Source organism: Sodiomyces alcalophilus (assembly GCF_042370955.1).
Source record: "Sodiomyces alcalophilus JCM 7366 unplaced genomic scaffold ACRALscaffold_8, whole genome shotgun sequence".
Classification (NCBI taxonomy): domain Eukaryota; kingdom Fungi; phylum Ascomycota; class Sordariomycetes; order Glomerellales; family Plectosphaerellaceae; genus Sodiomyces; species Sodiomyces alcalophilus.
Window position 1 is genome coordinate 2,404,991 of NW_027263539.1, and position 13,356 is coordinate 2,418,346.

Consider the following 13,356-nt stretch of genomic DNA (forward strand, 5'->3'; position numbering starts at 1 on the left):
TTACTTCTTGCCCTTGACGCCGGGTGAGCCTTGCCCTGAGCGACGGAAGAGTTGATATCAAAAGGGGTTTGTCTAGCCACCATCATATCAGACCCCGACAGTGGCGTGGGAACGACGTGCGAATTACGGGATATTTCGGCGCACGCGTGTTGCTCGACTTGCGACTCTTACGTTCGTCTCTATCGTCGCAAGACAAGAAAATGACAATCCGACATGTGTTCTACTGGATAGGTACGATGAAATTCCGTGTCAGCTTCGCCCCCTTGACCTCGATGCCCATCGGCGGTCAGATGCTGGAGGCTATGGGTGCCACAACCTCTCCGGGCTACATCTGGTAATCGTTTTCCTGAGTGGTGTAATCCGGTTTCGCCGCCCGGTCCCCTTGTAAGTTGTCGGCTCTTGGTTCCATTTTTCGACCAAGATATCAGTGAAGTTGGGAATCGTGGAAAACAGTGCAGTGCCGCGAATCATATTCTGAAGAGCCGAAGCAGGAGACACGGCGTGTGACTTGATGGCGAGTCAGTGGTCGAGACCCAAGCCGTGGCTAGGCAGTCCGCGTGTGGTTCTTCCCCGGATTCTCCCTCGGCGCTACCGTGCATGCGCCGGCCTTAGCGTCGGCCTCTCCTCGGCCGTGTCCTTCACCTAACCCACTCCAATGCAAGGCCCCGAGAACCCAGTCACGACCCTGGCTGTTCATGAGACTTGGGAAGACGGGAACAATTGTGTGGGGGCGCATGTGAAACTATTCTACGTTTTTGTCCAAGTCCCCGGTCTTCGCCATGACGATTTGATATTACACTCCCCTTGTCTGTGCTTGCTGGGACCTGGTAAGGGGGCGTCAAGCGCTCACAGTTCAGAGATGCGCCCAACTGTCCTACCGTTTAAGCCAGGCACACGACACGTCCTCATATGGTCCCTTATCACGTCGTCCCACCGGCTTCGCGGCCTGGCATGTCGAAGGTTGTAATAATCGGGAAGGTTGGACGTTCATGGGACACAGGAGGTCAACAGACACGGACAGTTGCGCGACAGGGCGGGAGCTTGTCATGGGAAGACAGGCCGAGTAAACGTGTCCCTGGTTCATCACTTTGTGTGTTGGATGGGACGGGATCGAGAGACAATGCGGTAAACAGCCCGCATGAATCGTCTAGTGGCACCTCATACCCCAGCTTGTCCCTCGTCCCATCTCATTTGTTGGCTACGTGGTAAGCTAATGTCAAGACGATACACTTGTGAGTCGAGAGTACTCTATATCAACGTTTTGTTGTTTCCCAGAATCAACTTTGGTGAACCCTTCGGTGCTTTTGGATGACGAAAGTTGATCCTAACCCACCCTTTTTTCTGTCTAGACCCCTTTTTTTCGACCCCCCTGTATTTCCTATGCTCAAGATGGCGTCTACTCCAACCCGAAGACATCGTTTCGACCACGATCCTCGACTGCAGCATCTAAAATGAGTATCAAACCTCAGTCTGTAGATGGTAACGAGCCGAATCCTTCGGGAGTAATGGAGACAAAGGGCCACAGTTGGCATGTAACCATCAGCAGTAACATTAAAAGTAGCATGGATACCGAGTACTGACTGCAACGTCACAGTATCGGCAGTAGTTATCACGGCAGACATTAACCATACCAGTGGGCCTTCACTTCCACATGGCAGGGGAAAGGGTTTACTCGGGGACTTGAACACTTACAACGTACACCCACACTCGCCCAACTCATTCCAGACCACGGACGGACCCGTTCTTGAATCAGGCAGGTGTAAACATAATACATGCATCCTATACCATTGGTCTGTCTTCAAGACACACGGCCCGTCACGTCACCCAATCCCAGCACGCTCGGCATCAGAAGCTGATGTGCTGAAGCGACGGCAGATGTCTTGCCCACATGGTAAACAGGAAAAAGCAACGGACACATCTTGGTGCACCTCTGATACCGAACCACCACGGAACTAGCAGGGACCAACCCACCCCCTAATTTCAAGTGTGACTTTATTCAGACCACCTCCGACTTATTATTCGTGGCGACAGCCATGTCGGGCTCGACCTGATCACCTGGAATGCGAATCTATCTTGCCATCCCTGTCAGGCATACAACGGCCCCCCTGACTTTTTTATTGTACCCCGGACAGACCTTTTGGACTAAACGCAAAACGACTACCGACGTCAAGCTAGAAGCTAATGGAGCTTCTCCTTTGGGGCACCTCTCCGGCAGGATGTCATGTGCCGTGAGCGTGTGGATGGCCATGACCACTCCATGTTCTCGAGATCTCCCGTACGGATGACTGCAGGACACCACCTTTCCGTCCGCCTCGGGCGATGTCTGGTAGCTGGACCCATTCTGTGGCTATGTCTTATCCTCTGGCGTCTCTCCAGCCAGTCCAGCACGCTCAGTAATTCATCCTTCCGCCGAAATAGGAAGGACTGCGAGAACATGGGTCTTGTAATTCTGCATCCATTCTCCTTGATGTAGATGTGATTGTCCCAAGTCCACCCCCTGGGAGGGGCAACGGCCGGTACGGCAAAACGGCTTGACGAAGCTGTGAAGACCCATTTCACCCATGATATTCTCCAATCTTGACCTCGAGGTGACATTGACTGAGTAGGATGGTCTATCTGGACATCCAGGATATATAACGGACCAGGGCTCCTCTGGTCATATCAACTAGCTCCTGTTTGACAACCGCCACTCCCTAGTTCCCACTGCCAAGTCCACGAGCTCTTCACTGTCATTCCTTTTATCATTCTTGCCCCTTTGGACAAAAATGCGGACCACTTCACTCCTTATCGGCATGGTCGGCTCCGCCATGGCCATGCCTTTTGCCAACTTCATACGGAATAGCCCCAATGAGTACAGCCGGGCCAGGCCCGGTGGTGTTGAGGACATTGTCATTACAGAAGAAAACTTGCTCGACGGCAAAGATAATCGATATATCTCTAACCACCGCCGCTTCGATGTCGTCGAGGGCAACCTGCCCCTCAACTTGGTCAACAACTTCGGTGGCGGTGCCCTCAACTCCTACATCTCCGGCCAAGACTCGAACGGACACGTCGTCTTCCTCCGAAGAGACGGCACTCTCCACTACCCCACCTCGGGCGGCTCCGAGATCCCCATCCCCATCGACCACGACGAGATCGCCATCCCCATGCCCGCACAGGGCCAGACGCTCAACATCACCCTCCCCATCGCCCTGACCTCGGGCCGCATCTACTTCTGCGAGGGCAATCTCCGCTTCTTCATGGTCTGGACAGGCAAAGGCGATGGTCTCGTGCAGCCCTCGATCAGCAACCTGGAGGATCCCAGCGCCGGACTCAACTGGGGCTTCGTCGAGCTGACCCTCACCGACAAAGGCGTCATCTGGGCCAACATCAGCTTCGTCGACTACGTCGGTCTCGCCGTGGGCATGGTCCTCCGCAGTCTCGGCGGTGCCGTACAGGAAGTCCTCGGTCTCCCGTCCACAGCACTCAGCAGCATCTGCCAACACCTCAGGAGTCAGGGCGAGTCGGATGGCCGCCCCTGGGCAGCGAACTGCGTTGCCGATAAGAACGGCAAGCTCCTCCGCGCGCTGTCGCCCAAGGACTACGCCGACATTGACGCCTCCGGCTTCGAGGACTACTGGACCGAGTACGTCGATGATGTGTGGGAGCACTACCGACACAACACGCTGCGCGTCAATCTGCAGAACGAGCTCGGCGTGGTGGGGTGCCGGGTCAGCGACCAGGACGAGCTCGAGTGCGAGGGAGACAGTCGGCCTTATGCCAAGCCGACGGCCGGCGACATTTGGGGCTGCAACTCGGGTCCGTTTACCGTGAAGAAGTCTGATAATGGTGTTCATACCGCCGTGGTACCGCGGCTTTGCGCTGCTTTTACGAGGACTACCCTCCTCCTCGACGGGGGAGACTACCAGCCTGGCCTGGACGCCGAGCACTACTACACCAGGAGTCCAACCTCGCACTATAGCCGCATTGTTCACGAACATGAGGTTGACGGGAAGGGCTATGCTTTCCCTTACGATGATGTTAACCCCGACGGCGCGGATGATGCTGCTGGTTTGATCTCCTCTGGAGACCCCGAGTCGCTTACTTTCTTCGTCGGTGGCTCCCAGGTTCCTGGCGGTTGAGCTGCAAGTATGGCACTATGATACCAGACACTATCAGATTGCATTGCACATAGGATTTTGGATTGATTATAACTGATCACATCTTGCGCATATAGTTAGGGCATAAATAGGAGGACCTCTCGTCTGTCTTCCCAATCCGTGATAGGATTTCTTATATATATGGATGGATATTTCTGAGCAAGAAGGACGCATGGAATGCATGCATCATATATACTACTTTGTCTGGTTTGTACTTGGATATGAAATGGGCAATGCAATATTTGGCAGACCATCTTACTACCCCTGATTCCGAAGCTTCGGCCTCCGGTTCTCCACGGAACGTTGACATGACTCGTGCCCAGATCAAGACATCACCGAGTTGTATCAATAGTTCCGTATCAATCTGGTCTATATGAATGGGCTATTCGTAAGAAGCCTATATGCTATGAGTTATGTATCCGATTTCTATCCTCGGGTGCGATGTAAATCGGGCTATGAATTATTGAAAGAGAAAGATTTATCCGAAAAGAACAAGATTCATCTTAGAAGGCTTAGTCAAGGAGAGCTTGAGAGATAAGAATATATCAAAGATCACTATATCATAACTTTCTCTAGGCTAAAGGGGCTCTTTGTTGATATATTTGGTTATGATAACCTGAAGACACTGATAGTTTACTTGTTATGCTAACCATAAGCAAAGAAGATACTTAGAGACTTTCTTAAAATTCCAACAGTCCAACCTTCAAAGAAACACGGACTTGTGCTTAGCACAACTCGTAACTACTGCCTTGTTAAGCATCAGCATCTTGAGCCATAACTTCGGTGTTCCACTCACGCTCTAGGCAGCCATAACCAACTTTGGACACTGCGTTTTATTACCTTTCTTTATTAGCACAGCTTTCCTATATCATTCTTTATTGCTAACCGAATGCATGGTGGACCATGTCTTTTGACCCCCCCCCCCCTTTACCAAGTGTCTGCCTATCCCTTTGATTTCTTGCATGAGGTTCTTCTCTTTATCTTCAGACTCTGATCTTAGATTTGTCCATCGCGTCTTCTCTTCCCCGTTACTATAACATATCAGACTCTTCTTCAGAGTACCCCTGCCATTGACTCCTCACATCCAAGTATCTGCGGCTTCGACTATCAAGAAATTTGGCCGCCAGGCAGATTCTCTGGCTCTTCATCGTTGCCTATGAGACAGATTTGCGCCAAAAATGGGAATGCCGGCCTCTAAATCTGTGCGTTGCCCCGTCGTTGGGTGTCGCCATCGCCATGCGTATCGCATCGTCAAAGGCATACGAGTCTATTCTATCCATTGCGATCTTCGTAAGTGCTCTTCGACATCGGAGCCATCGGCCCATCGCCTCCAGCAGCCTTTTCCAGTCAACTAACCTGCTTCGATCCGATGTCATCCATTTCAGACACCTGCCGCGCCTGTCTTCCCGACGGCACTTTCTGTATCGAAGCCACCATGGCTGGGAATACGTATTGTAAAAAGCGTAAGTGCGATCTCTTGCTTCCGGGAAAATGAGGATGACGTTGACCAGGCGTTCATGGTTACGTTGTTCTACCTTCACTGTTAACTATGTCTTGTACGGTTGCTCTAATCAATTTTCAGATGAGATATGCGCCGTTCCAGGTTGCCACGTAACCCCTGATACTCATCCCGACGCTCGTCATAAGTTTGTATGCCCCAAGCGTAAGTCCATCCTCCCAGTTGTACGCTAGATTTACAACATTGAACTAATACTAACTGACTCTCAGATACCCCCTCCCCCAAGGACGATCGTGGCCCAACCTATGAGGAATTTTACGGCCTTGGACGCTATCCAAGTACCTGTCTTGCCTTCCAAGACATCGCTGGCATCTCTGGTGCCCATTCACGTCACGAACACGATGTTGCTGCTGTAGAGACACGGCTGGTTGTGCTCTGCCTCGACCATGCTCGGGACGTTTTGGCATCGGCAGAGCACAGGGGACGCTGTTCTCTGACCGCACGCGGAGACAGGTTGAGGGATCAGGATTATCGGCACCAAGACGATTACCATTCCGAGCCTTCTCCCTATCGCCGCCGGCCTAGCCCTCAAGAGGTCAACGAGAGGCTTCCCTCCCATGACCGGCGTCGTGATGATGGTGATGAAGCTCTTCAACTCCATCGTCGACGCCGGAGTGTCACTTTTGCGGACGATGACCTCGCGGACTATCCACTCCATAAAGGTCCACACATGGTCGACTACAGCCACTTGCCCGACAAGGAGCAAAGCGATGTCGATCAGGATCCCATTCCTTATCGTCGTCGCCAGAATGATAAGGACAGCTTTGTTACCTATAAGCACAAGGACGATCCCGAGGGCAGTGCTGCGTCCAGTAATCGGCGCCGAAACCTTGCTGAGAATGACCCCCCTCCTCATGGTCGCCGCAGTGAAGCCTCTCTTCGGCGACTACGTGAGCAGCGCCAGAACGTGCGAAAACGACGGGATCAACGGGATACTCGCAACTCTACGCAGAAGACACACCGGGAATCGTCGGCCGACTCCCAGCCTCCCACCAGAATCAGCTCCCGGTCTCCTTCCCCGACACCTAGCCTTCTGGGCGTACGGGAGAGAACCATGCGGGGCGCCAACCAAGTTATGCCAGCTAAAAAGGGGGAGGAAAATGCCAAGCGGGAAGAACTGAAGAAGAAAGAAGAGGAATTGAAGAAGAAGGAGGAGGAGCTGGAGAAGAAAGAGGAAATGCTGAAGAAGAAGGAGACGGAAGAGAAGCGCCGACAAGAGGTCTTCATACAGGCTGCCCGTGAAGAACTGGCCAAGGTCCAGGACAAGGAGTGCGTCGTTCTCCGAAACCAGCTCGCCGACTCGATCATCACCCAGAGGGAGTTTCGTGAGCGACAGGCCAAGCTTCGTCAGAAGCACAATGCCCACATGCTCGAGTTGGAGGACGAGCTGCGATGGCGGTTTGCTAACGAGGAGGGCTTCGATCCCTACCTAGCTGTTGCGAGCAATGAGGGCAAGTAACCTGTCAAGACCTTGGACTTTCGGCAACTGAATAGCCTCTCACTTTGACTATGTCATCAAATGTCTCACTATTAACCTCAGTTTTGCTGTTGTACCCAGACACATCGCCAGATTCTGTAACGACTATGAAGAATTGGCCTGCAATTTGGAGTTATTTTGGTGGGACCGAGGCCATAATCTGTCAATTCGGGTGTCTGAGAAGCTTTACCTATGTGTTGTTTTCAGGGGCAATGTATTTGGTTGGCGCCTCACATTGTCCTTCTCCCTAAGGGGAAAAAGGGGGACCCTGTATCTATATATCATTACCAGGAATTATGGAGGAAGATAATATCAGTTGGCCTGGATGTTTGGTAGCTAAACAGGAACATAATACACTCATAGTAGGGACAACGCAATGTTAAAACATTATTTGTAAAAATACGCGGATACGTTTTGGACCTTTCTCAGGAATACGACTAAATAGGGGGCGGTTTAGCTCCAAGACAGCCCACCCATCTCTTTTCGTGGCCAACTACCCAGTCGCTTCTCTTTTTTCACTGTAATCAACAGTAAAGTATCGGCTGCTTCCATCAGCGGTGGCAACCGTTGGTCGGCTCAGGGGGATACACAACAATCCGATCAAGATCAGCACCCTTATAATCAAACCCGTTCCACAGTCCCCCAACGGTAATGGTGTTTTCACTCCCCTCGTCAAGTTCCAGTAGAAGCGGCGTGGAGAGAATAACGCCCTTGTGGGTGTCCCGCTGCCAGAGCCTCTCGACCTCCTCCTCACGCCCGTTGACCACAACGCTGCCGATGCGCCGAATCTGCCACTCTCCGCCGATCCGGTCCGGGTTACCATAAGGCTGATCGCCAAAGCCCATGTCGTCTGTGTTCTGGTAGTAAAACGAAACCCACTGCTTTGACCCAGTACCCTTGATGCCCGTGAAAGTGACGGTGCTGTCGTTCCCGTAGATGCCCGTCGCAATCTTTCCCCCTGACGCAAAGGTCGCTTCCTGCTTCCACGCATCTCCAGCCACGACGGTATAGTCCTCGTACGCGTAGTACGTCTCGCCCTCGATGGGCGTCACCTCGCCCGTCTCGATATCGAGGTCATACACATCGTACCACGCAAGCTCGATGCGTTTCTTCTCCTCATCCACAAGGATAGGCAGCCATATGTAGCGCGCCTCCCAGTTCGAGTTGAGATCCCACTGGTCCCCGAGGTACAAATACGTAGTCCGCTTCGTGCCGTCGATGCGCAGCGAGAACCCCGACTGCGAGTTAAAGGTCCGTGTGTAAGGAGGGGCGACCATGAACGGCTGGCTCCAGGGTCCCGCGAGGTCGTCGGCGCGGAAGGCGACCACATTGTTGGGACGGTATCCCGTCTTGTGGCTCATGATGGCGAAGTAGCTGTCGTCCGTCTGGATAATGGTGGGCGCCTCGAGGTCGAACTTGTCCCACCGGAAAGTGACCTGCTCTACTTGGGTAATCTCCTCGTTGAAGGCTGATAGGTAGACGTCGCGGCCCTCGACGCTGTCGCCGTTGGAGTAGAGGGCGTAGGTGCGCCCGTCGTCGCGGTCGGTGAACATTCCAAAGTCTTGCGACCAGTTTCCCAGGGGTGCGGTGGCGTCCACGAAGGAGTAGGGACCGGTGATGTTGGGCGAGGTCGCGAGGCCCTGCAGAAGAAGACTGTAGTTCTCGTCATCGGCGTGCCACCACATCTGTTCAGACATGAGTGTCAGTAGTTGGAATCATAGATCTCCTGCTTGGTAGACTGGAGATATTGGGTGTATAAACGTGGTATTCCTCCGTCGATTTGCTATACATAACCTTGGGTCGCTGGATGATCATGTCTGGAGCGACAAACTCGTGGCCTTATTACTGTGGGTACCCGGCCCTAGATTCCCATGTTGATATATAATATGATTTGAAATGAAACACCGATTTTTCTGTGCAAAATCATGGTAACATAGTTAAAATCATGTTCCCTGGGAAAATCATGTCCAGGGGTAATATGGAAATTTGCTAGTTTGTATACTGATTAGTTAGAAATTTATATGGCTTAAGATAACTAACTAATTAACGATATTTATAGTTATAAAGATATACCTCGATTAAAATAAGGTACTATTAATCGAAATATACACGACGCACCTAGCCCTTGCCTTAATCCAGCTATTAGTTTAATATTAATTATTAATTAATTAATTCCTGTTATGGAAGAGGTCCTGTTGTTATGGAAGAGGTTAGCTTGATGGGACTCTGTGGATAGGACTCTATAGATAGGACTTTACCTACCTCTATTATCGTGGAAAAGGTCTGCTATAGAAGAGGTTAGCTTAATAGACTGCTGGATAGGACTATTAGATAGGACTCTGCTTACCTCTGTTATCGTGGAAGAGGTCCTGCTGCTATGGAAGAGGTCTGCTATGGAAGAGGTCTGCTGTGGAAGAGGTCCTGCTGCGTGGAAGAGGTTAGCTTAATAGGACTCTGGATAGGACTCTGGATAGGACTCTGGATGGGACTCTGGATGGGACTCTGCTTACCTCTGCTATCGTGGAAGAGGTCTGCTATAGAAGAGGTCTGCTATGGAAGAGGTCTGCTATAGAAGAGGTCTGCTATGGAAGAGGTCTGCTGTGGAAGAGGTCCTGCTGCGTGGAAGAGGTTAGCTTGATAGGACTCTGGATGGGACTCTGGATAGGACTCTGGATAGGACTCTGGATAGGACTCTGGATAGGACTCTGGATAGGACTCTGGATAGGACTCTGGATAGGACTCTGGATAGGACTCTGCTTACCTCTGCTATCGTGGAAGAGGTTTGCTATGGAAGAGGTCTGCTATGGAAGAGGTTAGCTTAATGGACTGCTGGATGGGACTATTGGATGGGACTCTGCTTACCTCTGTTATCGTGGAAGAGGTCCTGCTGCTGTGGAAGAGGTCCTGTTGTTATGGAAGAAGTTAGCTCTTTGTCACGATCTCTTTAGGGGTGGGAAGGCTCTGCCTAGGAGGGCTGTTGTTGTAGGCTGTTATTATAGGCTGTTGTTGTAGGCTGTTGTTATAGGAGGGCTGTTGGGTGGAAAAGGAAGATCTTAAAGGAAAAGAAGATCCTAATCGTATTAAGTTACACGGTAGAATAACCACCGCCTACGCTGCTGCTCCTGCCTCCTAAAGATATCGTGGAATCGTGGAAGGACCTACTGCCTATTATATAAGGTAGGTAGGTACGTTATAGGTAGGTACCTTAGCCCCTTACTCGCTATTAGTTAGTTTCTAGGTTATTTACCGGTTAATATAGATCTACGCCTTCGCGGTATGATTTCGATGTATATTGATATGATTTTGATCTATGTTAGCATGATTCTATGCAAGTTATCTATTTTTTGCCCTGGAAAACCCATGGTTATCATGATTCTAGGCATGAAACAAGTACCCCTATATGGAAATTGTGATCCTAGGACCCCCGCTAATGCTTCTTGGGGAACTGGCAAAAGAACGCAGCGTTAGTTCGCGCCCGCGGAAACAGCACCCAAATTCGCTGGCCGGTATGAAGAAGATGTACCGAGGGCGAGTCCGTGGTTCTCCCAAGTAACGAGGTCATCGGAACTGTACACCGACACGCCGCCTCCCTCGGGCATATCTTCCGTCTTATACTCGCCGAACCAAAAGAACCGACCGGTCTCCTCCTCGACGGTAATGCCCCCTGCGTGGCACCGAATTCTCTCGCCATCAGTGTCGAGCCACCGGCCTCCTGGGACGATCCATCTCGCCGCAGCAAGCGACGAGAAGGCGGTGACTGTCAATAATAACGTGGACGGGATGACCATGGCGGCGGGTGGAGATGTAAAAGCACAAGATTGGGAGAGCCAGAAGGGCCGAGACTGCTTTGGGGAATGACGTCCACTTTATAGCATGCCATGCTGCTTGTCCTCTACTGCAGGACGCTACGCCGTTGCATCCTGTGCCCCGGCCACCATGTTGGCTGTGTTCCTTCCTATGTCTCTCGCGTGTTCGCAGAGGGGCCAGGTCGAGGGCCGGACGACAATGACCCGAGGACCGACGTGCGGAAAGAAGGGCGACCCTCCTCGTAAGACGCCGATCCGCTGAAGGTGCATGCAAACATGCCGCAATGCAATGCCTCATGCGCATGTCAGCTCTCTTGTGGGGTGGAGCAACTTTACCTCCACGGCATCTCATGGAAGGTGACGTTGGGATCCATTCGGGCCCTGGATAACTGGGGAAAAGGGGCCGTATGTATATGCCAAGAGTGCTCCAAGTAGAAGTTGATGTGCCGATCCCCCTGTCCCTGAGAGAGATCTAGGAAACGCACTTTTTGCCCTTCTTTCTCAACGTCCTTTTGTTCATCTTGTTGGTGATCTTCAAGCCGTGGCCTCCGTTTCAGTGTACGACAATCAGCGTACGACAATGCAATCATAGCGCATATTCTCCTAGATACATCACTGCTATGCAATATATTGGTCTATCCCAGTCACTCCTTTCGCCCCAAGGCCACGAAAGAACCTTATACACCAAACGCATCGTCATAGTTGGTCATGCAGTACCGGTAGCGGACCTTGGACGAATCGACGCCCTGGAAGGCCTGCTTGAGGCCCTCGGGGCCGATGGGGATCTTCTCAACCCAGGGGTACAGCTTCTTGTCGGCTGCGAGCTGCAGCATCTCGAGCGTCTCCCGACGGCTGCCGAGGTGGGAGCTGCCGATGAAGCAGCCGTTGGGCATAAAGTCCTGGTTGCGCACGTTGAAGCCGCCGCCGCCGGGGAGGCCGACCGACACCCACTTGGCGTGCACGTCGAGCAGGGTCAGGTAGGTGGAGAGGTCGAAGCCGTCGGACGAGCTGGCGGTGTTGACAATGAGGTCGAAGGTCATGCGGTGCGGCTCGTTCCACTTGTCCTCGGCGGTGGCGATGAAGCCGTCGGCGCCCATCTTGAGGGCGTCGGCCTCCTTGGCGCGCGACCGGGAGATGGCCCACACCTCGGCGCCGAGGGCCTTGGCGAACAGGATGCCGAAGTGGCCGATGCCGCCGATGCCCACGATGCCCACCTTCTTGCCCGGGCCGGCGCCGTTGCGTACCAAGGGGGAGTAGGCGGTCAGGCCGGCGCATAGCATGGGGGCGGCGATCTCGCTCGGGAGAGACTCGGGGATGGGGAACACCCTTCAAAGGCAACGTTAGAAGGGGTGTACAAGCCACATGGAGTCTTTCCACATTCCGGGAGAAGACACGGGGAAGCGCTGCAGGAACTCGTACGTACCAGTGCTGGTGCGTGCGGATGTGAGAAGAATAGCCGCCCTGCGACACGACGCCCGTGTCGGGCCAAGTAGAGGCATAGGTGCCAAGCTGGCGCCGGCAGTATGTCTCGTTGTCATTCTTGCACTGCTTGCAGTCCAGGCAGGCGTAGGACTGGGCGCCGACGCCGACGCGGTCACCTTCCTTGACGTGGGTGACCTTGGGGCCGGCCTTGATTACCTTGCCGATGATCTCTGTCGCCAAGTGTTAATGAAATGATATAGACGTTTTTGTCCCCCTTCTTCTTCTGGCTTTACCATGACCAACCGCCAAAGGGTAGGACTGTGGACCCCAGTCGCCACGGACGGTGTGAATGTCGCTGGAGCAGACGCCGCAGCACTCGATCTTGATGTCAACGTCGTAGTCACCGAAGGGCTTGGGGACAAAGTCCTGCTTGTGGACTTCCTGCCAGGTGTCGGCGCTTTTGACCTGGAAGCCGGTGAACTTGTCGGGGTAGGTCATGATGGTGTTGGTGAGGGGAGCGGTGATAACTTGGTGTTGTTCGGGGAGGATGGCGCGTGGCGGACAGTCGTGGAATCGATGGATGAGGAGTCAGGAGATGGCGAGGAACAAGACGATCGGGTATACCAGGACAACAGGAACTCGGTCAGAAGAAGAGAGGAAGGAGAGTGGACGATGGTTAAGAGGAAGGGAAAAGTAGCGTCATCTTTCCCTCCTCTTCCAACGCCAGAATTTCTCCGTCGCCTGGACCCCCACCATCGTCATCCTGGTTAATTCCGTACCCTCGGCCCCCGCGTCGCAGCAAATGCCGTGCGCAGCGTAATCATGAGGGGCAGGATGATGCTAGTTTCCCTTTTAGAAGGATAACTGGGTCGGGAAACGCGGCCTTTAAGCGGACGAGAGCAGAGCCGTGGTGGAATAGCCGCGTTGACTTAAACTGACGATCCCACCGGTTGGTGAAGCAAATGACGGCGATTGGTTGGGGAATGAAAAGTC

General features: G+C 52.8%; 4 protein-coding genes across 4 annotated transcripts; 2 read left to right on the forward strand and 2 right to left on the reverse strand.

Moving 5' to 3' along the window:
- Window positions 1-2,813: 2,813 nt before the first annotated feature.
- ACRALDRAFT_1036898 (glycoside hydrolase family 64 protein) lies at window positions 2,814-4,121 on the forward strand (the record flags this gene model as incomplete). The annotated part of the gene is made up of 1 exon (XM_071015043.1): window positions 2,814-4,121. The coding sequence occupies one exon, from the start codon at window positions 2,814-2,816 to the stop codon at window positions 4,119-4,121; it is 1,308 nt and encodes a 435-aa protein (XP_070872068.1).
- A 1,453-nt stretch (window positions 4,122-5,574) lies between these two features.
- ACRALDRAFT_1072795 (uncharacterized protein) lies at window positions 5,575-7,117 on the forward strand (the record flags this gene model as incomplete). Its single annotated transcript, XM_071018024.1, has 4 exons — window positions 5,575-5,602; window positions 5,722-5,802; window positions 5,868-5,936; window positions 6,321-7,117. The coding sequence occupies 4 exons, from the start codon at window positions 5,575-5,577 to the stop codon at window positions 7,115-7,117; spliced, it is 975 nt and encodes a 324-aa protein (XP_070872069.1).
- Window positions 7,118-7,686: 569 nt separating this feature from the next.
- ACRALDRAFT_2112852 (carbohydrate-binding module family 35 protein) lies at window positions 7,687-10,923 on the reverse strand (the record flags this gene model as incomplete). The annotated part of the gene is made up of 3 exons (XM_071023600.1): window positions 7,687-8,820; window positions 8,897-8,973; window positions 10,659-10,923. 3 exons carry the CDS (start codon window positions 10,921-10,923, stop codon window positions 7,687-7,689), a joined length of 1,476 nt encoding a protein of 491 aa, XP_070872070.1.
- A 695-nt stretch (window positions 10,924-11,618) lies between these two features.
- On the reverse strand, window positions 11,619-12,861 carry ACRALDRAFT_2030118 (uncharacterized protein; the record flags this gene model as incomplete). The annotated part of the gene is made up of 3 exons (XM_071020640.1): window positions 11,619-12,267; window positions 12,365-12,593; window positions 12,657-12,861. 3 exons carry the CDS (start codon window positions 12,859-12,861, stop codon window positions 11,619-11,621), a joined length of 1,083 nt encoding a protein of 360 aa, XP_070872071.1.
- Window positions 12,862-13,356: the final 495 nt, after the last annotated feature.